This window comes from Mytilus trossulus, unplaced genomic scaffold (assembly GCF_036588685.1).
Source record: "Mytilus trossulus isolate FHL-02 unplaced genomic scaffold, PNRI_Mtr1.1.1.hap1 h1tg000110l__unscaffolded, whole genome shotgun sequence".
NCBI lineage: Eukaryota > Metazoa > Mollusca > Bivalvia > Mytilida > Mytilidae > Mytilus > Mytilus trossulus.
In genome coordinates, this window is record NW_026963297.1 from 3,202,792 (window position 1) to 3,229,975 (window position 27,184).

Sequence of the window (27,184 nt, forward strand, 5' to 3'; positions counted from 1 at the left end):
CTACCTTACACTTACAGAAAAGTTAATAAAAAATGTTCTACGGCAATAATTGTGTCTGCACTATGTGCAAAGGGAAGCTGGGTAGCTGAGGTGTACTGGAGAAGAAACCCAAGGTGTTCTTCCGCACAGGTTTTTTTGGAACGTAGGTCCAAATTTAGGAACAGATACCCAACCCCGCTACCTTACAGAAAAGTTAATAAAAAATATTGTACGGCAATATTTTTGTCCGCACTTGGCGCAAAGGAAGGTCGGGTAACTGTGGTTTACTTGAGAATAAACACAGGGTGTTCTTCGGCTGAGTTTATTTTTTTGAAAGAAAGAGCAAAATTGATGTCGGACACCCTACCCCATCACCTAACAGAAAAATTAATAAAAAAAATATTGAAGTCAAATAATTGTTCGCAATAGGCACAACGGGAAACTGTGTAGCTGTGGTCTACTTCAGAAAAAAACACAGTGTGTTTTACGGCTTAGTTTATTGTTTTTTATGTAGGTTCAAAGATTTAGTCCGTCAGTCTTATTACCTTACAGTCTACCTTACACTTACAGAAAAGTTAATAAAAAATGTTCTACGGCAATAATTGTGTCCGCATTATGTGCAAAGGGAAGCTGGGTAGCTGAGGTGTACTGGATAAGAAACCCAAGGTGTTCTTCCGCACAAGTTTTTGGGGAACGTAGGTCCAAATTTAGGAACAGACACCCAACCCGCTACCTTACAGAAAAGTTAATAAAAAATATTGTACGGCAATACTTTTGTCCGCACTAGTTGCAAAGGAAGGTCGGGTAGCTGTGGTTTACTTGAGAATAAACACAGGGTGTTCTTCGGCTGAGTTTATTTTTTTGAAAGAAAGTGCAAAATTGATGTCGGACACCCTACCCCAACACCTAACACAAAAATTAATAAAAAAAATATTGACGTCAAATAATTGTCCGCAATAGGCACAAATGGAAGCTGTGTAGCTGTGGTCTACTTCAGAAATAAAATACAGTGTGTTCTACGGCTTAGTTTATTGTTTTTTAAGTAGGTTCAAATATGTAGTCCGTCAGTCTTATTACCTTACAGTCTACCTTACACTTACAGAAAAGTTAATAAAAAATGTTCTACGGCAATACTTGTGTCTGCACTAGGTGCAAAGGGAAGCTGGGTAGCTGAGGTGTACTGGAGCAGAAACCAAAGGTGTTCTTCCGCACAGTTGTTTTGGAACGTAGGTCCAAATTTAGGAACAGACACCCAACCCGCTACCTTACAGAAAAGTAAATAAAAAATATTGTACGGCAATAATTTTGTCCGCACAAGGTGCAAAGGAAGGTCGGGTAGCTGTGGTTTACTTTAGAAAAAACACAGGGTGTTCTTCGGCTGAGTTTATTTCTTTTGAAAGAAAGTGCAAAATTGATGTCGGACACCCTACCCCAACACCTAACACAAAAATTAATAAAAAAAAATATTGACGTCAAATAATTGTCCGCAATAGGCACAAAGGGAAGCTGTGTAGCTGTGGTCTACTTCAGAAAAAAAACAAAGTGTGTTTTACGGCTTAGTTTATTGTTTTTTATGTAGGTTCAAAGATTTAGTCCGTCAGTCTTATTACCTTACAGTCTACCTTACACTTACAGAAAAATTAATAAAAAAATGTTCTACGGCAATACTTGTGTCTGCACTAGGTGCAAAGGGAAGCGGGGTAGCTGCGGTATACTGGAGAAGAAACCCAAGGTGTTCTTCCGCACAGTTTTTTTGGAACGTAGGTCCAAATTTAGGAACAGACAGCCAACCCCGGTACCTTACACAAAAGTTAATAAAAAATATTGTACGGCAATACTTTTGTCCGCACTAGGTGCAAAGGAAGGTCGGGTAGCTGTGGTTTACTTAAAAAAAAACACAGGGTGTTCTTCTGCTTAGTTTATTTTTTTGAAAGAAAGTGCAAAATTGGTGTCGGACACCCGACCCCATCACCTTACAGAAAAATTAATAAAAAAAATATTGACGTCAAATAATTGTCCGCAATAGGCACAAACGGAAGCTGTGTAGCTGTGGTCTACTTCAGAAGAAATACAATGTGTTCTACGGCTTAGTTTATTGTCTTTTAAGCAGGTTCAAAGATTGAGTCCGTCAGCCTTATTACCTTAAAGTCTACCTTACACTTACAGAAAAGTTAATAAAAAATGTTCTACGGCAATACTTGTGTCTGAACTTGGTGCAAAGGGAAGTGGGTAGCTGAGGTGTTCTGGAAAAGAAACGCAAGGTGTTGTTCGTCACAGTTTTTTTAAAGTAGGTCCAAATTTAGGGCAGACACCCAACCCCGCTACCTTACAGAAAAGTAAATATAAAAAATATTGTACGCCAATACTTTTGTCTGCACTAGGTGCAAAGAAAGGTTGAGAAATAAGAAAGGGTGTTCTTCGGCTTAGTTTATTCTTTTTAAAAGAAAGTACAAAGTTGGGACCGGACACCCTACCCCACTACTTTACAGAAAAAAAATAATAAAACATGTTCTATGTCCAATCATTGTCCACAATAGGCGCAAAGGGGAGCTGGGTAGATGTGGTCTCCTTGAAAATAAAACACAGTGTGTTCTTCTGCTTAATTTCTTGTTTTTCATGTAGGTTCAAGGATTGAGTCGGACAGTCTTATCACCTCAAAGTCTTCCATGCAGAAAAGTTAATAAAAAATGTTCTACGGCAAAACTTGTGTCTGCACTAGGTGCAAAGGGAAGATGGGTAGCTGGGGTATACTGGAGAAGAAACCCAAGGTGTTCTTCCGCACAGATTTTTTGGAACGTAGGTCCAAATTTAGGAACAGACACCCAACCCCGCGACCTTACAGAAAAGTTAATAAAAAATGTTGTACGGCAATACTTTTGTCCGCACTAGGTGCAAAGGAAGGTCGGGTAGCTATGGTTTACTTGAGGAAAAACACAGGGTGTTCTTCGGCTTAGTTTATTTTTTTGAAAGAAAGTGCAAAATTGGTGTCGGACACCCGACCCCATCACCTTACAGAAAAATTAATCAAAAAATATTGACGTCAAATAATTGTCCGCAATAGGCACAAACGGAAGCTGTGTAGCTGTGGTCTACTTCAGAAAAAAAACAGTGTGTTTTACGGCTTAGTTTATTGTTTTTATGTAGGTTCAAAGATTGAGTCCGTCAGTCTTATTACCTTACAGTCTACCTTACACTTACAGAAAAGTTAATAAAAAATGTTCTACGGCAATACTTGTGTCTGCACTAGGTGCAAAGGGAAGCTGGGTAGCTGAGGTATACTGGAGAAGAAACCCAAGGTGTTCTTCCGCACAGTTTTTTTGGAACGTAGGTCCACATTTAGGAACAGACACCCAACCCCGCAACCTTACAGATTAGTTAATGAAAAATATTGTACGGCAAAACTTTTGTCCGCACTAGGTGCAAAGGAAGGTCGGGTAACTGTGGTTTACTTGAGATTAAACACAGGGTGTTCTTCGGCTTAGTTTATTTTTTTGAAAGAAAGTGCCAAATTGGTGTCGGACACCCTACCCAATCACCTTACAGAAAAATAAATAAGAAAAATATTGACGTCAAATAATTGTCAGAAATAAGCACAAAGGGAGGCTGTGTAGCTGTGGTTTACTTCAGAAAAAATACAGTGTGTTCTACGGCTTAGTTTATTGTCTTTTAAGCAGGTTCAAAGATTGAGTCCGTCAGCCTTATTACCTTATAGTCTACCTTACACTTACAGAAAAGTTAATAAAAAATGTTCTACGGCAATACTTGTGTCTGAACTAGGTGCAAAGGGAAGTGGGTAGCTGAGGTGTACTGGAGAAGAATCGCAAGGTGTTGTTCGGCACAGTTCTTTTTAAAGTAGGTCCAAATTTTGGGCAGACACCCAACCCCGCTACCTTACTGAAAAGTTAATATATAAAATATTGTACGGCAATACTTCTGTCTGCACTAGGTGCAAAGAAAGGTTGAGAAATAATATAGGGTGTTCTTCGGCTTAGTTTATTCTTTTTAAAAGAAAGTACAAAGTTAGTGCCGGACACCCTACCCCACTACTTTACAGAAAAAAAATAATAAAACATGTTCTATGTCAAATCATTGTCCACAATAGGCGCAAAGGGGAGCTGGGTAGATGTTGTCTACTTGAGAAAAAAACACAGTGTGTTCTTTGGCTTAATTTATTGTTTTTCATGTAGGTTCAAGGATTGAGTCGGACAGTCTTCTCACCTTAAAGTCTTCCATGCAAAAAAGTAAATAAAAAATGTTCTACGGCAAAATTTGTGTCTGCACTAGGTGCAAAGGGAAGCTGGGTAGCTGGGGTATACTGGAGAAGAAACCCTAAGTATTCTTCCGCACAGTTTTTCTGGAACGTAGGTCCAAATTAAGGAACAGACAACCAACCCTGCTACCTTACAGAAAAGTTAATAACAAATATTGTACGGCAATACTTTTGTCCGCACTAGGTGCAAAAGAAGGCCGGGTAGCTGTGGTTTACTTGAGATTAAACACAGGGTGTTCTTTGGCTTAGTTTATTATTTTGAAAGAAAGTGCAAAATTGGTGTCGGACATCCTACCCCATCACCTTACAGAAAAAGTAATTAAAAAAATATTGACGTCAAATAATTGTCCGCAATAGACACAAAGGGAAGCTGTGTAGCTGTGGTCTACTTCAGAAAAAAAAACAAAGTGTGTTTTACGGCTTAGTTTATTGTTTTTTATGTAGGTTCAAAGATTTAGTCCGTCAGTCTTATTACCTTACAGTCTACCTTACACTTACAGAAAAGTTAATAAAAAATGTTCTACGGCAATACTTGTGTCTGCACTATGTGCAAAGGGAATCTGGGTAGCTAAGGTGTACTGGAGAAGAAACCCAAGGTGTTCTTCCGCACAGTTTTTTTGGAACGTAGGTCCAAATTTAGGAACAGACACCCAACCCCGCTACATTACAGAAAAGTTAATAAAAAATAGTGTACGGCAATACTTTTTTCCGCCCTAGGTGCAAAGGGAAGTGGGTAGCTGGGGTGTACTGGAGAAGAAACCCGAGGGGTTTTTCGGCACAGTTTTTTTGGATCGTAGGTCCAAATTTAGGGTCAGACACCCAACCCCGCTACCTTACATAATAGTTATCAAAAGTACCAGGATTATAATTTTATACGCCAGACGCGCGTTTCGTCTACACAAGACTCATCAGTGACGCTCAGATCAAAATAGTTAAAAAGCCAAAACAAATACAAAGTTGAGGAGCATTGAGGACCCAAATTTCCAAAATTTTGTGCCAAATACGGCTAAGGTAATCTACTCCTGGGGTAAGAAAATCCTTAGTTTTTCGAAAAATTCAAAGTTTTGTAAACAGAAAATTTATAAAAATGACCATATAATTGATATTCATGTCAACACCGAAGTGCTGACTACTGGGTTGGTGATACCCTCGGGGACGAAACGTCCACCAGCAGTGGCATCGACCCAGTGGTGTAAATAGTTATCAAAAGTACCAGGATTATAATTTTATACGCCAGGCGCGCGTTTCGTCTACACAAGACTCTTCAGTGACGCTCAGATCAAAATAGTTAAAAAGGCAAAACAAATACAAAGTTGATGAGCATTGAGGACCCAAAATTCCAAAATGTTGTGCCAAATACGGCTAAGGTAATCTACTCCTGGCGTAAGAAAATCCTTAGTTTTTCGAAAAATTCAAAGTTTTGTAAACAGTAAATTTATAAAAATGACATAAAAGTTAATATAAAAAATATTGTACAGCAATACTTCTGTCTGCACTAGGTGCAAAGAAAGGTCGGGTTGCTTGAGAAAAAAAATGTAGGGTGTTCTTCAGCTTAGTTTATTATTTTTAAAAGAAAGTGCATAGTTGGGGCCGGACACCCTACCCCACAACTTTACAGAAAAAAATTAATAAAAAATGTTCTATATCAAATGATTGTCCACAAAAGGCGCAAAGGGGAACTGTGTAGCTGTGGTCTACTTGAGAAAAAACATAGTGTGTTCTTCGGCTTAATTTATTGTTTTTCATGTAGGTTCAAGGATTGAGTCGGACAGTCTTCTCACCTTAAATTCTTCCATGCAGAAAAGTTAATAAAAAATGTTCTACGGCAAACTTTTGTCTGCACTAGGTGCAAAGGGAAGCTGGGTAGCTGGGGTATACTGGAGAAAAAACACAGGGTGTTCTTCGGCTTAGTTTTTTTTTTTTGAAAGAAAGTGCAAAATTGATGTCGGACACCTTACCCCATCACCTTAAAGAAAAATTAATAAAAAAAATATTGACGTCAAAAAATTGTCCGCAATAGGCACAAAGGGAAGCTGTGTAGCTGTGGTCTACTTCAGAAAAAAATACAGTGTGTTTTACGGCTTAGTTTATTGTTTTTTATGTAGATTTAAAGATTAAGTCGGACAGTCTTATTACCTTACAGTCTACCTTACACTTACAGAAAAGTTAATAAAAAATGTTCTACGGCAAATTTTTGTCTGCACTAGGTGCAAAGGTAATCTGGGTAGCAAAGGTGTACTGGAGAAGAAACCCAAGGTGTTCTTCCGCACAGTTTCTTTGGAATGTAGGTCCCAGTTTAGGAACAGACACCCAACCCCGCTACATTACAGAAAAGTTCGTAAAAAATATTTTACGGCAATACTTTTTTCCGCGCTAGGTCAAAAGAAAGGCCGGGTTGCTATGGTTTACTTGAGAAAACACACAGGGTGTTCTTCGGCTTAGTTTATTCTTTTTAAAAGAAAGTACAAAGATGGAGCCGGACACCCTACCCCACTACTTTACAGAAAAAAAATAATAAAACATGTTCTATGTCAAATCATTGTCCACAATAGGCGCAAGCAAAGGGGAGCTGGGTAGATGTGGTCTACTTGAGAAAAAAACACAGTGTGTTCTTCGGCTTAATTTATTGTTTTTCATGTAGGTTCAAGGATTGAGTCGGACAGTCTTCTCACCTTCACGTCCTCTATGCAGAAAAGTTAATAAAAAATGTTCTACAGCAAAACTTTTGTCTGCACTAGGTGAAGAGGGAAGCTGGGTAGCTGGGGTATACTTGAGAGAAAAAAACACAGGGTATTCTTCGGCTTAGTTTTTTTTTTTGAAAGAAAGTGCAAAGTTGGTCTCGGACACCCTACCCCACTACCTTACAGAAAAATTAATAAAAAAATATTGACGTCAAATAATTGTCCAAAATGGAAGCTGTGTAGCTGTGGTCTACTTTAGAATAAACACAGTTTGTTCTACGGCTTATTTTATTGTTTTTTAAGTATGTTCAACGATTGAGTCGGACAATTTTATTACCTTACAGTCCACCTTACAGAAAAGTTAATAAAAATGTTCTACGGCAATACTTGTGTCTGCACTAGGTGCTAAGGGAAGCTGGGTAAATAGTTATCAAAGTTACCAGGATTATAATTTAGTACGCCAGACGCGCGTTTCGTCTACATAAGACTCATCAGTGACGCTCGTATGAAAAAATTTATAAAGCCAAACAAGTACAAAGTTGAAGAGCGTTGAGGATCCAAAATTCCGAAAAGTTGTGCCAGATACGGCTAAGGTAATCTATGCCTGGAATAAGAAAATCCTTACTGAGGTGTACTGGAGAAGAAACCCAAGGTGTTCTTCGGCACAGTTTGTTTTTAACGTAGGTCCAAATTTAGGTGCAGACACCCAACCTCACTACCTTACAGAGAAGTTAATAAAAAATGTTGTACGGCAATACTTTTGTCCGCACTAGGTGCAAAGGAAGGTAGGGAAGCTGTGGTTTCCTATAAAAAACACATGGTGTTCTTCGGCTTAGTTTATTTTTTTTGAAAGAAAGTGCAAAGTTGGTGTCGGACACCCTACCCCATCATCTTACAGAAAAATTAATAAAAAAAATATTGACGTCAATTACTTGTCTGCAATAGGCACAAAGGGAAGCTGTGTAGCTGTGGTCTACTTTAGAAAAAACACAGTGTGTTCTTCGGCTTAGTTTATTGTGTGTCATGTAGGTTCAAGGATTGAGTCGGACAGTCTTCTCACCTTAAAGTCTTCCATGCAGAAAAGCTAATAAAAAATGTTCTACGGTAAAACTTTTGTCTGCACTAGGTGCAAAGGGAAGCTGGGTAGCTGGGGTATACTGGAGAAGACCACCTAGGTGTTCTTCCAAACAGTTTGTTTGGAACGTAGGTCCAAATTTAGGAACAGACACCCAACCTTACTACCTTACAGAAAAGTTAATAAAAAATGTTGTACGGCAATACTGTTGTCCGCACTAGGTGCAAAGAAAGGTCGGGTAGCTGTGGTATACTTGAGCAAAAACACAGGGTATTCTTCTGCCTAGTTTTTTTTTTTTTTAAAGAAAGTGCAAAGATGGTGTCGGACACCCTACCCCACTACCTTACAAAAAAATTAATAAAAAAAATATTGACGTAAAATAATTGTCCGCAATAGGCCCACAGGGAAGCTGTGTAGCTGGGGTTAACTTGAGAAAAAACACAGTGTGGTCTACGGCTTAGTTTATTGTTTTTCAAGTAGGTTCAAAGATTGAGTCGGACAGTCTAATTACCGTACAGTCTACCTTACAGAAAAGTTAATCAAAATGTTCTACGGCAATACTTGTGTCTGCACTAGGTGCAAAAGGAAGCTTGGTAGCTGAGGTGTACTGGAGAAGAAACCCAAGGTGTTCTTCGGCACAGTTTGTTTTTAACGTAGGTCTAAATTTACGGTCAGACACCAAACCCCGCTAACTTACAGAAAAGTTAATAAAAAACATTGTCCGGCAATACTTCTGTCCGCACTAGGTGCAAAGAAAGGCCGGATTGCTGTGGCTTACTTGAGAAAAAACACAGGGTGTTCTACGGCTTACTTTAGTCTTTTTAAAAGAAAGTGCAAAGTTGGGGCCGGACATCCTACCCCACTACTTTACAGAAAAAAAAATAACAAAAAAATAGACAAGTAAATAGAAATGTTCTACGGCATTACTGTTGTCCGCACTAGGGGAAAAGAGAAGCTTTTTTAAAAGTCCAAAGTTTTGGGTCGGACACCCTACCAAACTCTCACAGAAAAGTAAATATAAAATGTTATACAGCAAAACTTGTGTCCGCAATGCTGTAAAGGGGAGCTGGGTAACTGAGGTCAACTTGAGTTAAGATTCATGGTGTTTGTCGTCTGATCTTTTTTCATAAGGAAGTCCAAAGTTGGGGGCAGACACTCTACCCTACCCTTACAGAAAAGTTAATAAAAAAACGTTCTTCGGCAATACTTTTGTCTTCACAAGTGGTAAAGGAAAGCTGGGTAACTGAGGTATACTTGAGAAAACAAATCCAAGGTGTTTTTCGACTTACATTTTGATTAAGTAGTCCAAAGTTGGTATCGTTCCCAACTCTTATAGAAAAAAAAAATCTTTGTCAATACTTTTGTCTGCATGAGACCCAAAGGGAAGCTGAGTAGATGAGATGTACTTGAGAAAAAATCTAGGTTGTTGTTCGGCTTAGTTAGGGTTGAACACCCTACCCCACCTTTACACAAAAGTTGATAAAATAATGTTCTTCGGCAATGTCTGCACTAGGTATAAAGGGAAACAGGGTTACTGTGGTCTAAATGGAAAACATCCAGGGTGGTTTTCGGATTCTTTTTTTCAGTACTACGGTAATCATTTTGTCCGATTAAATGCAAAGAGAGGCTGGGTAGCTGCGGTCTACCTGAGAATAAAAATCCGGGGTGTTGTTTTGTGTTCTGTTTTAAGTAGGTCCAAAGTTGGGGTTGACACCCTTTCCAATTCTTACAGAAAAGTGTTAAACACAATGTTAAACTGCCATACTTTTCACAGCACAAGGTGCAAATTACAGAAAAGTTATTAAATAAATATTCTTCGGCAATGCTTTTGTCCGCAACAGATGTAAAGGGAAGCTGGTTAACTGAGATATACTTGAAAAATGCAATGGTGTTTAACGGTTTATTTTTTTTTTTTTTTTTGTAAAGTAGGTCCAAAGTTGGGACAGGACATCGCTCCCAACTCTTACAGAAAAGTTACTAAAAATGTTCTTTTGCAATTTTTTTGTCTGTACAAGGTTGAAAATAAATCTAGGTAGCTAAAGTCTACTTGAATAAAATCAAGGGTGTTTTACGGCTTATTTTGTTTTTAAAGTAGGTCCAAAAGTGGGACCGGATATCGTTCCCACATGTTACAAAAAAATGTTCTACGGCAACTCTTTTGTCTCACTAGGTGCAGATAGAAGCTAGGTTGCTGAGGTCTGTCTGAGAAAAAGTTCAGGATGTTCTTCGGCTTAGTTTTTTTCCAAGTATGTCTAACGTAGGGGTCTGACACCCTCTCCAACCCTTACAGAAAAGTTAATAAACAAATGTTCTTCGGCAATGTATCTGTCTGCACGATGCGCAAAAGGGAAGTAAGGTAGATGAGGTGTATCTGAGAAAACAAATCCAGGGTATTGTTTGATTTATTTTTTTATTATTAAACTAGATCCAGAGTTAGGGTCGAACACCCTACCCCCACCTTACAGAAAAGTTAATAAAAAAAAGTTCTACGGCCAGACTGTTGTTCGTACTAGATGAAAAGGGAAGCTTCGTAGCTATCTACTTGAAAAAAAATCCAGGGTTTTGTTCGGCTTGAAGTTTTTATTTTAAGTAGGTCCAAACCTTGTAAAATTCGCCGAAAGTTTTTGTTCTTCTGTTTAAAGATTCTTCCACAAGTTGAGGAATTCTCCTGAAATTAATAATAAAAAAATAGTAAATAATTGAATCCTAAATAAATGAAGTACTAGGTAATCAATGTACAACAGAAGACCGTGTATATTTACGCCAAAAAATGGCATTTTTAACAGAAAAAAATGAATATAGCAAATTGCTCTTCACACTTTAAACATAAGGCAAAACTCTTTTGAAGTGACTTTTGAAAAATCATTTTCTTAATGATATTTGAAATTTGTTATCTATATGGATTTTTTTTTTTTTATTTCACGAGGATATTAAAAAAAGATAAAATTTCAACAGTTTGAATACATCAAATGATTTGCAGATGCTTGTTTTAGAAAGGAAAAATAATATAAGTTCATTTCAGAAGAAAAATTGGAATTGCTGACATTAAGTATTTTGTAATTTGAGTTAAAAGGTTGAAAAATGAAAAAATGCATGTTTCATTTTGAATTGAAATTATTTCGTAATATAAAAATTTAAAAGGATGATCAAAACTGCATATTTTTTTATAATTTTTAATGAGTAGATCTAGAATGAAATGAAATTTGTTTCAATATACATGTATGTGTTTTAAATATTCAAATTGTCGACAGTATTTTAAAACATCTTGAAGAACTTGTTAATTATGTATACGTGTGCACTATGTGTGTATCACCTAATTTTGAACATGAGAAATATACTAAAAGGTACAATTATGACCAAAAAGATGTGAATTTTTATTAATTAGTTTACCCGCAAAACACACGACAGAATACCTACACGTGTCTGGAACATGACAATTATCCTTAAATGTGTATATTAAGAATGGAAATGTGGAACGTGTAACAAAGGCAACAACCCGATCAAAAGGCAAAAAAGAGCTCAAGATCACCAATCGGTCTTCAACACAGCGGGAAATTTCTGCGACTGAAGGCGGACTTCATGCAGCTGACCCCTTAACATGTGTACGTATGCATTGAAGATAGAAGTTACACACAAGTCCAATATTTAGAAAACAATTAATTCAATTGACAACACATAAACAAGACTAACAAAAGACGGAGGCTCCTGACTTGGACATACATATGTATTGTTAGACCATCTAACACCTCTAAACAATGTAGAATAAACATAGACACGAAATCACGCACAGTAAAACTCAGAGTCAGATATCTTATTGGCCGAAAACCACAATTAATGATCCCGCTTTTCGTTGTCTACGAATATAGTTCCCTTTAATAATAGTGTATTTTGTCTCTATTTTTTTCTTTCCCTTCCTCAGATTTCTTTTTCTGGGGTGGAAATGATAGAAGAGAGCTTAAATAAAACTTTTGGATTTTTCATTTTAACTGATGTTTATATGGAAATAGTGATTAGGCCAGGTACAAAAAGGGTATAATTACACTTTTCGGAACATCTCTTGAATTGCCTAAGGGGTATGGATGTGTATTTACCAAATGTGTATGATGTATACTTGATATTTTTGTATTGACGTACTGTGCATTACACACACAAAACAAAAAAAATAGATTTGTTTTTAATGCGACAAAACGTTATAAAGAAATGATAGAGGAATTAATTGTGGTCTCGGGCCTAATAGATTTCAAAACTAAGCTAAATGACAATGATACATACATACATTAACAACAGACTACTATCAATTACTGAAATGCCCGTTCCAGACATAAATTAATCTGATTGAAAGATAATGTCTTCATCAACTGAATTTCTAGCATAATCTCTCTCGTTCGGGATTTTGTATAAAGTAAAATCACAAAAATACTGAACTCAGAGGAAAATCAATTTGGAAAGTCCATAATCACATGGCAAAATCAAAAATCAAAACGCATCAAAAACGAATGGACAAGAACTGTCATATTCCTGACTTGGTACAGGCATTTTCAAATGTAGAAAATGGTGGATTAAACCTGGTTCTATAGCGCTAACCCTCTCACTTTAATAACAGTCTCATCAATTTCCGTTACATTTACATGATGCGTTAAATAAACAGTCATAATCAATAAAATAGTCAAAATATGGGAACATCAGTCATCATCGTATAACAATTTAACAGGACACAACAACATCTACTATCTACGAACACATGGATTGATTTGAGTGTCTGACGTCAGAAAAATCATCATAAACTATGTGAAAAGAACATAAACCGTTTTATGCCAACAACTTGTTTTATAATAAATTTGTGTATTTACAATGCAAAAACCATATGTCATTGAGTAAATAAATATTCATACTAAAATATGCCATTCTTATGGACAGTATCGTAACTGTATCCCTTTTGAATAAGCCTGTTTGGTTAGGTTTTGAGGTGAATGCCGACATATTTGTGTTTTGTATAGAATATTACCGTTACAGAATAAGATTTGATGTGTACATTTGAACATATAACATGTCTGTGTGTTGATGTGCATTTTTTTGGCGAATGGTGTCATTGTACCGTTGATACAATTTAGTGAATGTAATGACTAGTTTGCGATACAGAAAACCATGGTGTAATATATTTTACTAATACAGAGATTGATGTCGTTAAAATCAAATACATATACTACATTACTTGTTCTGACATCGAACTCGGACTTCTTTTGAAATGAGCATTACTTTGCGCATTGATGTGTGTTTGTTGACTAGATGTATATTAAAGATTCATTGGTGGCCTTTGGCTGTTGTCTGCACTTTGGTCGAATTGCTGTCTCTTTTGCGCATTACCCATTTCTATTCTCAATGTTATCATATATATAAAATATTAATACTACTCATGTTCGGAATAAGTTTTCTTTTTTCAATTTATAATGTCAAAATATAAAATATAAAATGCTCCATATTGGAGCATTTTTCATTTTTCAATATTTAATGTCAAATTGAAAAATGCTCCACTTTGGAGCATTTTTCATTTTCAATATGTAAAGTCAAATAAAAAAATGCTTAAGGTCAGCAATTTTAATATATACTTTTTACAATGAAATTAAAATATATTTTTTTCTTAAACAAGTATATACAAATGTTTTATTAATTTAAACTGTTGAAAAATTAACTCATTTTAACACAAACTTTTTTTTTTTTAAATATCCTCATGAAATCAAAATGTGTAATCTCATGAATATTACAAATTTCAAATCGCATTCAAGAAAAGATTTTTATGAGTTGATGTCAAAAGATGTTTGTTACATATTTCCAAACAATGAACTTAAAAAATTGCAGAGTAATTTGCAAAATGTATTTTTTTATTTCAAAGTAGCAAATGTTTGACGTCAATGCACACAGAAGAATAAAGAACACTTTATAAGTGTACACTTAGTTTGTTTAAGTTCATTTAGATTCTTTTACAAAAATAATCAGTAATCTTGAACTCAGATATATTTGATTGAATGCGTTTACGACTAATTGTCTGAACTATGAACTTACCATTTTACTTTTCTACATTGGTTAGAGGTATAGGGGGAGGGTTAAGATCTCACAAATATGTTTAACCCCGCCGCATTTTTGCGCCTGTCCCAAGTCAGGAGCCTCTGGCCTTTGTTAGTCTTGTATTATTTTAATTTTAGTTTCTTGTGTACAATTTGGAAATTAGTATGGCGTTCATTATCACTGGACTAGTATATATTTGTTTAGGGGCCAGCTGAAGGACGCCTCCGGGTGCGGGAATTTCTCGCTACATTGAAGACCTGTTGGTGACCCTCTGCTGTTGTTTTTTGTTTAGTCGGGTTGTTGTCTCTTTGACACATTCCCCATTTCCATTCTCAATTTTATTATGTTTGTTGAAAGCGTCATTTGATAAAAGTCTTTACTTATTCTTTTTTATTATACTTTGTCACTTCTTTCGACTTTTTAAAGACTCTCCTTGCAGTAGAAGAAAAAAAAATCATTTCATTTGTAATTGCTTTTGGATAAGACCGTTTTGCGTGCATACCTTTTTTATTTGGTTTTCAGCAAAATTAAACCACATTTAATAGTGCCATTATATATTAGATAGAATGCATGTACAGTTGATAATCTTGATCTTGATATATTGCTTTTTTCTAACAGTCAATCGAATTTACCTGTTTATAAAAGTCGCCAAACTTTTTCTTCTGATGTTGTGCGATTATTCCACAAGTTTGGAAATTCTCCTGAAATTAATAATAAAAAGAATCAATAATTGAACATTAATGAAGTTAGTAATGTATGTACAATAGAAAATAGTGACCATACCAAACCAATGAACACCAACTGTCATATTCCTGACTTGGTACAGGCATTTTCTTTCTATAAAAATGGTTGATTAAATTGATTTTAAAGCTTGTTAAACCTCTCCTTTGTATGACTGTCGTATTAAAATCCATTATATTGACAACGATTTGTGAACAAAACAAACAGGCATAACAGGTAAAAAATGTCAAAAATAGAGAAAAATTATCTTAATCCCTATTAAACAAACAAATATATTAACAAACATTTACCATTGCACAATAATACAATGATGGGATGTATAAGTACAAGGTCACATTATATATAAGAAAGAAACACAAAAAGGCATATAGACAAACAGACATATAGACAAAAAGTTATATAGACATATATGTTTTCGAATGCGTTTAAGACTAATTGTCTGAAAAATGACCCTACCATTGTTATGTTCATTGAAATAATTTTGTTATAACCGTGCTTATATATTTTTGTGCATACTTTTCCTCTAGTTTCATAGACTTTTTATAGACTCTCCTTGCAAAAGAAAACGTCATTTTATTCAGAATTGTTTATAGGAAAGACTATTTTACGTGCCTACTTTTTTCATAATTTTTTTTGCAATAGTGAACTACATTCAATAGTGCCGTTATATTAGGTAGAATAATAAAATTAACGGTACCAATTTTCTTGCACCAGAAGCGCATTTCGACAATACATGTCTCTTCAGTGATGCTCGTGGCCAAAATATTTGAAATCCAAAGCTTATATAAAAGATGAAGAGCTATATTCCAAAAGGTCCAAAAAGTATAGCCAAATCCGTGAAAGGAATCAGAGCTTTGCATGAGAGAGATACATTCCTAAATTTATAATAATTTCTAATATTTTGTAACAGCAAATTTTAATAACACAAAAAAATCCGTATTTCATGCCAGTACCGAAGTACTGGCTACTGGGTTGGTGATACCCTCGGGGACTAATAGTCCACCAGCAGAGGCATCGACCCAGTGGTAGTAATAAAATTAACGGTACCAATTTTCTTGCACCAGATGCGCATTTCGACAATACATGTCTCTTCAGTGATGATCGTGGCCAAACCATTTGAAATCCAAAGCTTATATAAAAGATATAAATGTACAGTTGATTATCTTGATATTGATGTATAGTTTATTCTAACAGTCATTCGAATAAACCTTTTGTAAATGTCTCCAAATGTTTTGACCCTGATGTTGGTAGATCATTCCATAAGTTTGGAAATGCTCCTGAAATTAATAATAGGAAATAGTCAATGATTGCATATTAATGAAGATAGTAATCAAAGTACAATAGAAAATAATGACCATATCAAACCAATCAACATCAACTGTCATAATCATGACTTAGTACATGCATTTTCTTTTATAAAAACTGATGGATTAAACCTGGTTTTAAAGCTAGTTAAACCTCTCACTTGTATAATTGTCTTATAAAAAAATTAACAAAACAAACAGACATAATAAGTAAAAATGTTAAAAATAGAGGCACAGCAGTGAACATTGTGTTATTATGTTAATCTCTATAAAACAAACAAAAAAAGTCGCCAAAAGTTTTGATTCTTATGTTGTAAGGGTATTCCATAAGTTTGGAAATTCTACTGAAATTAATAATAGAAAAAAAAGTCAATAATTGAATATCAATGCAGATAGTAATCATAATACAATGGAAAACAGTATACACTAACTTTGTATAAGTTCATTTATATTTTTTTACCAAAAAATTATCAGTAACCTCGAATGCAGATATATACGTTCGCATGTGTTTACGACCAATTGTCTGAAATATGAAGTTTCCATTGTTATGTTTATTGAAAGCATCTTTTCATGAAAGTGCTTATTTATTTTGGTGTATACCTTGTTACTAGTTTCGACTGTTTAAAACCTCTCCTTGAAAAGGAAAAAAACATCACTTTATTAGCATTTGCTTTTGGATAAGACTGTTTTACGAGCCTTATTTTTTAGGTAAATTTTTCAGCAAAAGTAGACGACATGCCGTTATGTTAGGAAGAATAAATCTACAATTGATTATCTTGATTTCGACGATTTTCTTTTTTCTGACAGTCATTCGAATATACCTGTTTAAAAACTCGCCAAAAGTTTTGCTTCTGATGTTGTGAGATTATTCTACAAGTTTGAAAATTCTCCTGAAATTAATAATAAAAAGAGTCAATAATTGAATATTAATGAAGGAAGTTAGTAATGAACAATTGAAATACTAAATTTGTTGAAGTTCATCTATAGTTTTTTACAAAAAAAGTCAGCAACCTCAAATGCAGATATATGTGTTCGAATGCGTTTACGACTTCTTGTCTGAAAAATCAAATCATGATTGTTATGATCATTGAAAGAATCTTTTTATAAAAGTGCTTATCTAGTGTTTGGCAAACCTTATCACTAGTTTCGATTTTATTCATTTAAATTTTATTCCCTGTCATCATCATCATCCATCATCATCATCATCATCATCATCATCATCGTCATCGTCATCGTCATCGTCATCGTCATCATCATCATCATCATCATCATCATCATCATCATCATCATCATCATCATCATCATCATCATCATCATCATCATCATCATCATCATCATCATCATCATCATCATCATCATCATCATCATCATCATCATCATCATCATCATCATCATCATCATCATCATCATCATCATCATCATCATCATCATCATCATCATCATCATCATCATCATCATCATCATCATCATCATCATCATCATCATCATCATCATCATCATCATCATCATCATCATCATCATCATCATCATCATCATCATCATCATCATCATCATCATCATCATCATCATCATCATCATCATCATCATCATCATCATCATCATCATCATCATCATCATCATCATCATCATCATCATCATCATCATCATCATCATCATCATCATCATCATCATCATCATCATCATCATCATCATCATCATCATCATCATCATCATCATCATCATCATCATCATCATCATCATCATCATCATCATCATCATCATCATCATCATCATCATCATCACCATCATCATCATCATCATCGCCGTAGCCGTCCTCCTCCTCCTCCTCTCTCCAAAATAACCTTGCTTCATTCTCCTGCGTTGTGTCGGCAATGATTACATTTTACACCACTGATAAAACAGTTTCTGACATGGGTCATTCTAGGATAGAAATTGACAACAAAATACCTGCAATAGTGAAAAAAACAAACAAATACAAAGACAATTTATAAATTGCATAAGGCCGAATCGCAATTTTAGATCAATCATTATCATTTATGCTTAGCGATAACCCTCCAAATTATATATGCACTTTATAATGTAAAAACAATTAATTGATTGTGTTGAATACCACTTTAGCACTTTTGCTCAATCTAGGCTATTCATTTTTATTGGTGGACGCGGGTATAAAGGAACTATGTATTGAGAGGCTACAAACTATAAGGTTAAGGAAGGAATGGGGAAGGGGTGAGCGAGGATGATATTTCAGAAAAAGACAGGACTAGTTTTGGGTAAAAAAGTCAGTATGAGCAACTTTGCCAAACAAAAAGGCTGAATAACAATTCATGTAAAAAAAGTCAGGATAACTTATAAAAAAGGCAGGACCGAATAGAGTAAACAATTAAAATGTAGAACTGAGATTACAAAAAGAAAAATGCAACACATACTTTTTCAACCTAGCCCCTTCCCCCTAAAAGTCAAATGGAAATTTATTTTTGCTTCATGATAGAGCGTTAAAGGTACAATGTTTGAGGATTGGGTACTTGATGTCGCCGCTGCTTAACCTTACCACAAGTGGATCGCAAGTGCAAATATTATAAGTCGCTCATTCTAGAGAGGGGAATGTATGGTATCCCCCATTGGTAATGCTGGTTTGTCATTTTGAATATTTCAAATAATTTAGAAAAGTAGGTAAAACATTTTACCAAATAAAAGTTATAAAGAGAAAGAAATTAATCCAGACGGGAGGAAAAGGAATTTTCAGTCCTTCCAATGCAGGATATCATTCGGAACAAAATAAAAACGTTAGCAAGCCAGTCATAAGACTGGCTGGTGAAAATGAATATTCAGAATTAAAAAAATTAGCCGTCAAAAATACCTCCCAATCATGATTTTCAAATCGATATCAGTTCTCACTTTGGACTAATAACAAGTTAAATCTGAATATGTATATGCGGGTAGGAAGTTTGTATTTATATTTGTAACATTATCAATGACGAAGAACAAACAAAGAATATAAGTGAAATATAAAAAAAAGATAAAGGTTCACAATATACATTCATTAGGACAGACCTAGTATGCTAATATTTTGTATAATAAACTTTCACTTGCAAATGCAAAATGAGAACTACAGTAGGTAACTGGTCCGGAATCCCAAAAAAAAGGGGGATGTTGCCTATAACACTTAAGCGACGTTTGGAGTACGACATGTAAAGAGCGTATACATTAACCATATAATGGTTGCTCCAAAAGTTGGGCCGAACACACATGAATCCGCTTCTGTCATTTGCGATAATACACCACAGGTGAAATATAAATTACTTGAGGATTATTATCAAGTAGTTTCAAAATCCAGCTTGTTACATTTCAAATTATCTGAAGACATGCAGTTCTCAATTTGATCCTTCATAAACTTGAGCATGCATGACAAGCTTAAAAAGAATATTAGTGCATTTTCTCCAGCATGTCGTTATATAATATGAAACGCATCGCGGTGAATACAAAAAAAAATCATTTAGTTTTTCCGGCAGCCGATCCAATTTGATTAAAAAGGGCAGGTGTAAGAGCTATACTAAACCACTTCATTTGTGTACAGGTGGAACGGCCACAGTTCTTTTTTTTGTATTTGCCTTGCCTAGTTTTATAGCGTTTGAATAAAGGAATCTTCACATCAATTTTCAAGTAAAATAGGTTATTGTGATTTCAGGAAGCCAAAAACCAAGACGATCCGATGTCATAGTGCACTAGCTCCTTTGATATGTATGGGAAATGTGACACTGTTTATCTATGTTTTTTTATGAATACAAGTTTGGAAGGAAATCCATGATAGACCCTTTTACCCCTGTTTTCGCCTTTGACGTACATTTTGGCCTTTATACAGAGAAAATCAACTTTGAGTTCAATATGAATTTTGCTGTGTATAAAGATTGGAATTTTCTTGAAAAGCCCTTAACGTCCCTGCGCAAACGTAAAACTGCAAAGAAGCGTACTATTAATATCAACTACCATATTCCTGACTTCGTACGGGACACTTTAAGAAAAGTGTGATATGGATTTTAAAACCTCCTGCTCATATTGCAATGCTGGAAATACCGCTAAAATGACAACAAACGTAATGTATAGTAAACATGTTTACAATTAGTTTAATGTAATGTACATTGGTTTCACATTAAATTTGTTCACATCTATACACCTGGTTTAATTACCTGTACATTAGATTTGTTCACACTTGTAACAGAAGAGGGAAGAAAGACACCAAAGGGACAGTCAAACTCGTATATCTAAAACAAACTGACAACGCCATGGCTAAAAATGAAAAAGACAAACAGAAAAACAATAGTACACATGACACAACATAGAAAACTAAAGAATAAACAACACGAACCCCACCAAAAACTAGGGGTGATCTCAGGTGCTCCGAAAAACTATTTGTCATTTAAATGTTCATTACGTAGAACCGAATGCAAATGTTTGGACAACTTTTCTAGCAGTTAGGGAACAACCATTTGACTTCAAAAAAGGGTGAGGGGAATGGATCGTTCCTAGAAAAATATTCTGATCCCCAATTTGATAAACAAAATAAATCTGAATCCAGAGCTTCCCCATACATTATAGTGTCAAATATTGAAAAAAATATTGGAATGCTAGCATCGATAAAAATTAATAAAAATGTTCGCGCGAAAAAAAAATCCCACTCAGACCCTCCCACCCTCCTTTTTGAAATTAAGTCGTTGCTCCTTTATGAACGCCATTTTGATGATTTGCAGTAGTTTGAATGTACTAAAGATGTATCGGTTACGCATTAGAAAACGTAGGCTGTGTCATTGTCATCTTACAGACGAAGAAAAAGGATTGAGATGATCACTACATTTCTATCTTTTATGTTTGTTTCTTTTTCTGTTGTTGGTATATGTTCTCCTATGAGTCTTTGGCAAAAGGAGGGGATAAGGTTTTTTCTATATATTTCTAAGTGTATTTTGACGGATCTGAGAAACTAGACAAACAAAACAATTTATCTCACACTTTTTTTAGTAATGCATTTATGGGTGAATCGTTGTTTGAGTAAGACCAATGGCAAATATTTCTGTGTATGTCCAGTCAATTCGGGAAGAACTTTTCAAATGAATTATTTGTTCTGAAATGATGATGCTTTGAGTCTTGATAAGGGGTTAATAAAGCTGCGTGATGTGTTTTATTAACACCAAAACAAAAGTAAATACAAATGTTTCTGTAAAGAACTTTATAAATATTTGTTATAAATATCAATTTTTATTCAAAAATCGTTTCTTCTTTAAAAACATATGGCAAAATTGATGTTCTAAATGCCTAGTTTAGTGTACACTTAACCTACACAAGGTCTACATTGACTATTGTTTGCATGTAGGCAAAACATGATGTAAACTACATGTAAACATTGAGATTTATCAACTGGAACGTAATGTTGTTAAGTTTACGTGTGAGACACTAACACCACACCGAGTTTAGGTCAATGTAAACACGGCCTTATATCTTTGTCTATCATCTATTTTCTTTTATGCTGTTTTCATTTTTTCACAATTGTTTTCATCAATGTTGTTCTCGTCGGGACTTTTTTTTACATGTAACCTGCATATAGAGATTCTGTCTCGTATTTAAAACATTATTTTAGGTTGCATTTCCTATCATGATTACCTTCAAATGTTTCTGCTTACAATGAGCCAATACAAACAAGATTTCAAAGAGGTAAATTTGACATTGAAACTTCAAAATGTTAAATGACGCCAGCATGAATCCGTTGACTGTTTTTGTTTTGTTTCAGACAGGACGATGGATTTGTTCCAATTGATGAAAACACAATCCTATCGTCATTTCTTAGATCATGATTTACTGAAAAAGAATGATCCCCCGGTGTGTACTTACATGAATGACAAAACAGATATAACACCCCGGGTGTCGCATATACATCAGGATTATCTCATCCTAATGGAGCACATGAAAGCTGTCCGTTTCATGACGGGAATAATTGTTTAGCAGCTTTACGTTTTCTATATCATGTATATTATTTGTTGTTTACTGTTTAATGTCTTGCTATCATGTTTTTTCTACGACGGCATTGTCATGATTTCAAATTATCTGGAGTTTCTTTTATTGTGCTGTTTGGGTGTTGCCCTTTGTTCATGGTTTGACAAGAACCCATTGTTGCTTGCTTCCACTTCGTTCTGACTTTTGTAGATAGTGTTTCTCATTGTCAATTATTCCATATCACATACTAAAATATTGCTTACTGTTTCTTATGATTATTTAAAGATTCTTTGGTGTATACAGCATGTACATTATCTGATCCTAATGATGACGTGATTTGGAAAATGGAATAAAAAACCGCATTTTTTCAAGACCATGAACAACAAAAAGAAACAAAAAATACATTCTCAGGTAAAACATCATTTAACACATTAACTACCTAACCCAGTCTCTGATCGGGATTATATAACATCCTATGTCTTAGATTTGCTTATATTACAATGATCTGACAAGATATCGTTGTATTTCTCTTTTGGTACTTCGAAATACCAAAAACGGAATGAAAGACAGTCTTTTTTCTTTTCTATCAATCTGCTGTGTTTGCAGTTAAGATATTATAATCGATGATAAGTTGCAAATGAACTGATTTCATCAAATGTATTAGAGAATAAAAGTACAAGATATAACTTTTGTTCCTTCATTTTATTATGTTAAAACTGTGTGATGACATTTGAATTGAACAAGCGTCTATGAATATTGTCAAACATGAAACATATTTACTGTGGTATTAATCTCGTTAAAGAATTGTTAATGTAATGCACTTTGATATTCTGTTTATGTTCAGCCGTCATTAATGTATTAAGAATAAGATATGCATGGCACTATGTAACGCCTCCAAAACCATGAATATTATTTTGATTATATTCCCTTTTTGAACAACTTAACATTTTTGCGGTCGGCATAGCTTTTCCTTCGTAAATGAACTAAAAGCGATTGAGGTGTTTTAAGGTGTCTTCCACAACCACACATAACACCTTCCACAGGAAAATTAGCAGGTAACCACTTTGTGAACGTAACTGTATTTGTTGAAGCAAACATTCCTCTTACCCTAGCTATTTTCTTTTTTTTCATAAAAGTGGCCTTTAGTATGTCGATAGCCTCTGTCCATACTGCAATTTAAGAGCGTAGTTTATTAAAACATATACACAGTGAATTGTATATTTTTTTATTCATCTTTAGAAATTTAATTATTATTCTGTTATTTTCTTAATATAATAAAGACGGAATGCTTGTTAACCAAAAGTATATCTTGTAATTTTACTTATTTGGTATTTAGAAGGACGCCTCAGGGTGCGGGAATATCTCGCTGCATTGAAGACCTGTTGGTGACCTTCTGCTGTTGTCTTTTCTATGGTCGGGTTTGTGTCTCTTTGACCATTCCCCATTTCCATTGTCAAATTTATAGCGGTATTAATTGTTCAGCAATATGATACATATATTATTGATGTGTAATATAAACAAGAGGCCGTATAGAACAATTATCGATCACCTGTTTATTGAAAACTTTCATCAATGATTATTTTTGATGTTCAATGCATATTAATGAGTGGCTTAAAATTGTCATTTTACCCCTGCTTTTTGAAGTACAAGGAAAAAAAAATACAAAATGTATTCCTATTACACTAAAAACTCATTCATTGAAAGTGAAGCTGAACTTGATTCACCAGTTTCAAAGGAGAATATTTATTTTAAAGTAAGCAAACAAAATTTGCAAATCATGAAAAATGGTCTTATAAGGGTAACAACTCCTTTTGATAACTTTGATCATATAAACCTTTTTGTAGCACTTTGATGGACATGTTTGCTGTTTACAGTGTATCTATATTTATAATTATATTCAGGATAAAAATTGAAAACTGCAACATTTCATTAAAAACCATCAATTTAGGAGCAATAACCAAAAAGCCAGATTCCCTATTTGGCTTATTATTTCAGAGCAGGTAGACCTTAACCTTATGAATACTTTATTTTCTTTTTGAGTTGCCCTAAATGCATTAGTTTTTGTGATTTAAGTAAACACCTGTATTTTACCATATGTTCTTTTTTTAGCCTTGGCGGCCATGTTTTCAGAGAAAAAAGAAAATAAACCAAACGTTTTATCCTATATAATATAAGATCCATTTACATGTAGCTCCAACTTTGTTAAGATTGGTTTAGCAGTTTCAGAGGAGACGATTTTTAAAGAAAAAAAACCTGATAAACAAATTGTTGGAATTCTTGATAACTGTCATTAATTCCTTAAGGATGTTTGCTTGTCATGTTTTGGAATTTTTGTCAGATTTTCGGAATCCCTGGTTTTATCCCTTTGAATGCATTGACAATGTTTGCATATTGAACCACATTTTTCTTTTTAGAAATCTTTTGCATGTATAATAATAAGCCATTTGTAAAAGTCTTATAAAATCTTATGCATTTTTTAATACTTTTTGAGAACTTTAACCTGTCCATGATACAATGTAAAGCTATGAAAAATGGTTCATATCTCGAAAACAAGCACATTAACCTCTATATATTGTTTGGCTCTTTGAATTCCTGAATGTATCCTCTATTTATCTATACAAGTTTTATGAAAAGCTATTTATTTTGAAACTGAGTAGCGAACATCCTTAATTATCTTTATTTATAATAATATTTAAGACAATAAACAAAAACTTCAAAAAATCCTCAGATAAAACAATTTTGTGGCAGCAACCCAATCATGGATTGTTATATTCAACTGAACATATCAGGGCTGATAGAACTTGACATGAGCAACTTTTATACTACATGTCAGATTTCTGCTATAGTTTTTGAGATAAAGGCAAAAATTGCATTTTACCCCTCTGTTCTATTTAAGCCTGACACCCATGTTTTTTTTACGAAATTTAAGATTAAACACAAATTGCATTTTAAATACAATAAGGATCATTCAGCATATGTTTAGTTGGAATATGTTGATAAATGTTTAAAATAGCTTACACCGGACGGACGATGACGACGGAAAACGACGGACAGCAAAATCTCATATTTCATTTTAAAAGGTGAGCCAATAACAAAACATGGACTGACTGGTGTCTTTTTTTAATTAATACAGCAAAACAACATCGTTAACGATAGTTTCCTGTCGTAATTGAATGGCCTTATGAAAGTGATCTGACCAACATTTTTATAACATGTGAAATAGGGAAAAAATCATTGGATAACAGATCTATAGACATTTTAAATTAAAAAGAATACATGTAAGCAACCCTTTCTACTTGATAATCAACACATTCATTTATTATTACCCCCCTCCACCCCGTGCCGCTAGCTAAGTAAATTTCTCTGCATGAAACCTTGCGTTTGATTTTTTTTCGGTCAGTGTTGAAAAAGACGTAGCAAAGTATTCATGACGCGTTTTCAAGCATTAACTGATTAAATCATTTGAGTAATTATTTAAGTAGTTTCAATAAACTATAGACATTAACGATGTATTTGATTCAATTTAATTACATCTGACAAAACATATACCTGATTGTCCCGGATTATATACCACGTCTGCTACTGCGAGCTAAAACAAAATGGTGAATAAATAGTTATACTTAGAGCTAGCACAATATTTATCATTGATATGATATTTTTAACAAAAAAAACTTAATATATTCTACATTTTCCACAATTTCGTTAGTATCGGTTTTTGTGAGGGTCTCACTGTGAAATAGTGGTTAGATATTTAGACAATTGTAATTGATTTGTAAGCGTTATGGCATTTGTCTTCATATTTTTCCATAAAATGCATGATATTTACAACACTTTTTCTCTATACAATACAAAATCGTGATAAACAGGCGGATAGAGGAACAGACATAAAAAAGACGAAAAAATGGAAATAAAGACTAAATGGTTTTTTGTGTAATTTCGGTAACCAGTACATAGTAGGGACTTTCAAATGTTCGGAAGATGCTTTAAGCTGGGCAGTGGCAGTGGTATGCTTGTTAACGATCTGACTCTCTGTGGTGCGCACTGACCTGAATGTAGAGGAATTGAGAATTTCGTTTTGAAGAACTTTCGTGTAGTATATGCGTCACACCACCACTACATTATTTGCTGCCTTGTCTGCCGGTTCGAACACAAACCGCTCTGCGAGTACCTTGAGTTTGTTTTTTATTCTAGAAATGGGTATATCATGGTTCCTATTATTAATTTCAGAATTGTTTTCTAAATGAGATATTCGAATATCAACAGTATTCATAATTTTATTCAAATAACTGTCTAAAGATTTTTTATCGGATTTTTCACGTTTGCACCAATTTTTACAATAGGCAGACAGAGCGTCTTTAATGAACTGACAACACTGTTTCCAATCTATTGTAGATGGAGGACGGTATTTCGGTCCTTTCTTTAGAAAAGTTATGACTTCACGGTCATCGACTATGTTGAGGTCTCCTGTGATAACATGACCATAGGGAACATATTTAAAACTAGATGTTTCGCAATCTCAAGTGGAAGGATTATTATTTTCTATATTGACGTCTGTTGTAATTGACGTATAATTGAAAATCAAATTTCTGCTCGGTTTTTTATAAGAATACGTACATAAATGTTATCAAGCAGAAAGTTTAAAGCTTCAATCATATCCTCACATTTCCAGTAGGTGTATCTAGCATACTTTCCTTTTTCGTTACAGAAAAAGGACTTAAACGATTTACAGCAAATAAAATTACAATGAGATTTTTCGAAAGACCATTTTATAAAATACAAAAACTTTTTCTTTATAAGATTGTGTGGAAGTGTAGTGTACAGAGTAGAAAAATCATAACTGTCAACAGAATTGTAAGGACCATTGAAAGCATGCATTTTATCTAAAACCTCTAAAGAATTTTTAACACTCCAAAAATAATTAATACCATTATTTTCATAAGCTTTATTACAAAATTTAATAACCAGTTCTTTGATAGTAGTAAGGGAGGTGGTTAGAAGCACTGATAGCTTAGTAGTAGAACACTTACTCGAAGCGGAGCGGAGATGAAACGGAATTTAAATGTTTTTTTGTGTAATTTCGGTAACCAGTACA

General features: G+C 34.4%; 1 protein-coding gene across 2 annotated transcripts in view; it reads right to left on the minus strand.

Moving 5' to 3' along the window:
* The window catches only part of LOC134700031 (uncharacterized), a 280,619-nt gene that overhangs the window by 217,656 nt on the left and 35,779 nt on the right, over positions 1–27,184 (minus strand). The window contains exons 6-7 of one of the 2 annotated variants that reach the window (XM_063561423.1): positions 25,642–25,681; positions 22,790–23,261 (exon numbers count right to left, since the gene is read on the minus strand). The exons of the other annotated variant lie outside the window; for it this stretch is intronic. Of the exons in view, the coding sequence (XP_063417493.1) occupies positions 23,011–23,261; positions 25,642–25,681 (291 nt within the window). The 3' untranslated portion in view covers positions 22,790–23,010. Of the gene's footprint in view, positions 1–22,789; positions 23,262–25,641; positions 25,682–27,184 lie in introns of those variants that run through there. 2 annotated transcript variants of the gene reach the window in all.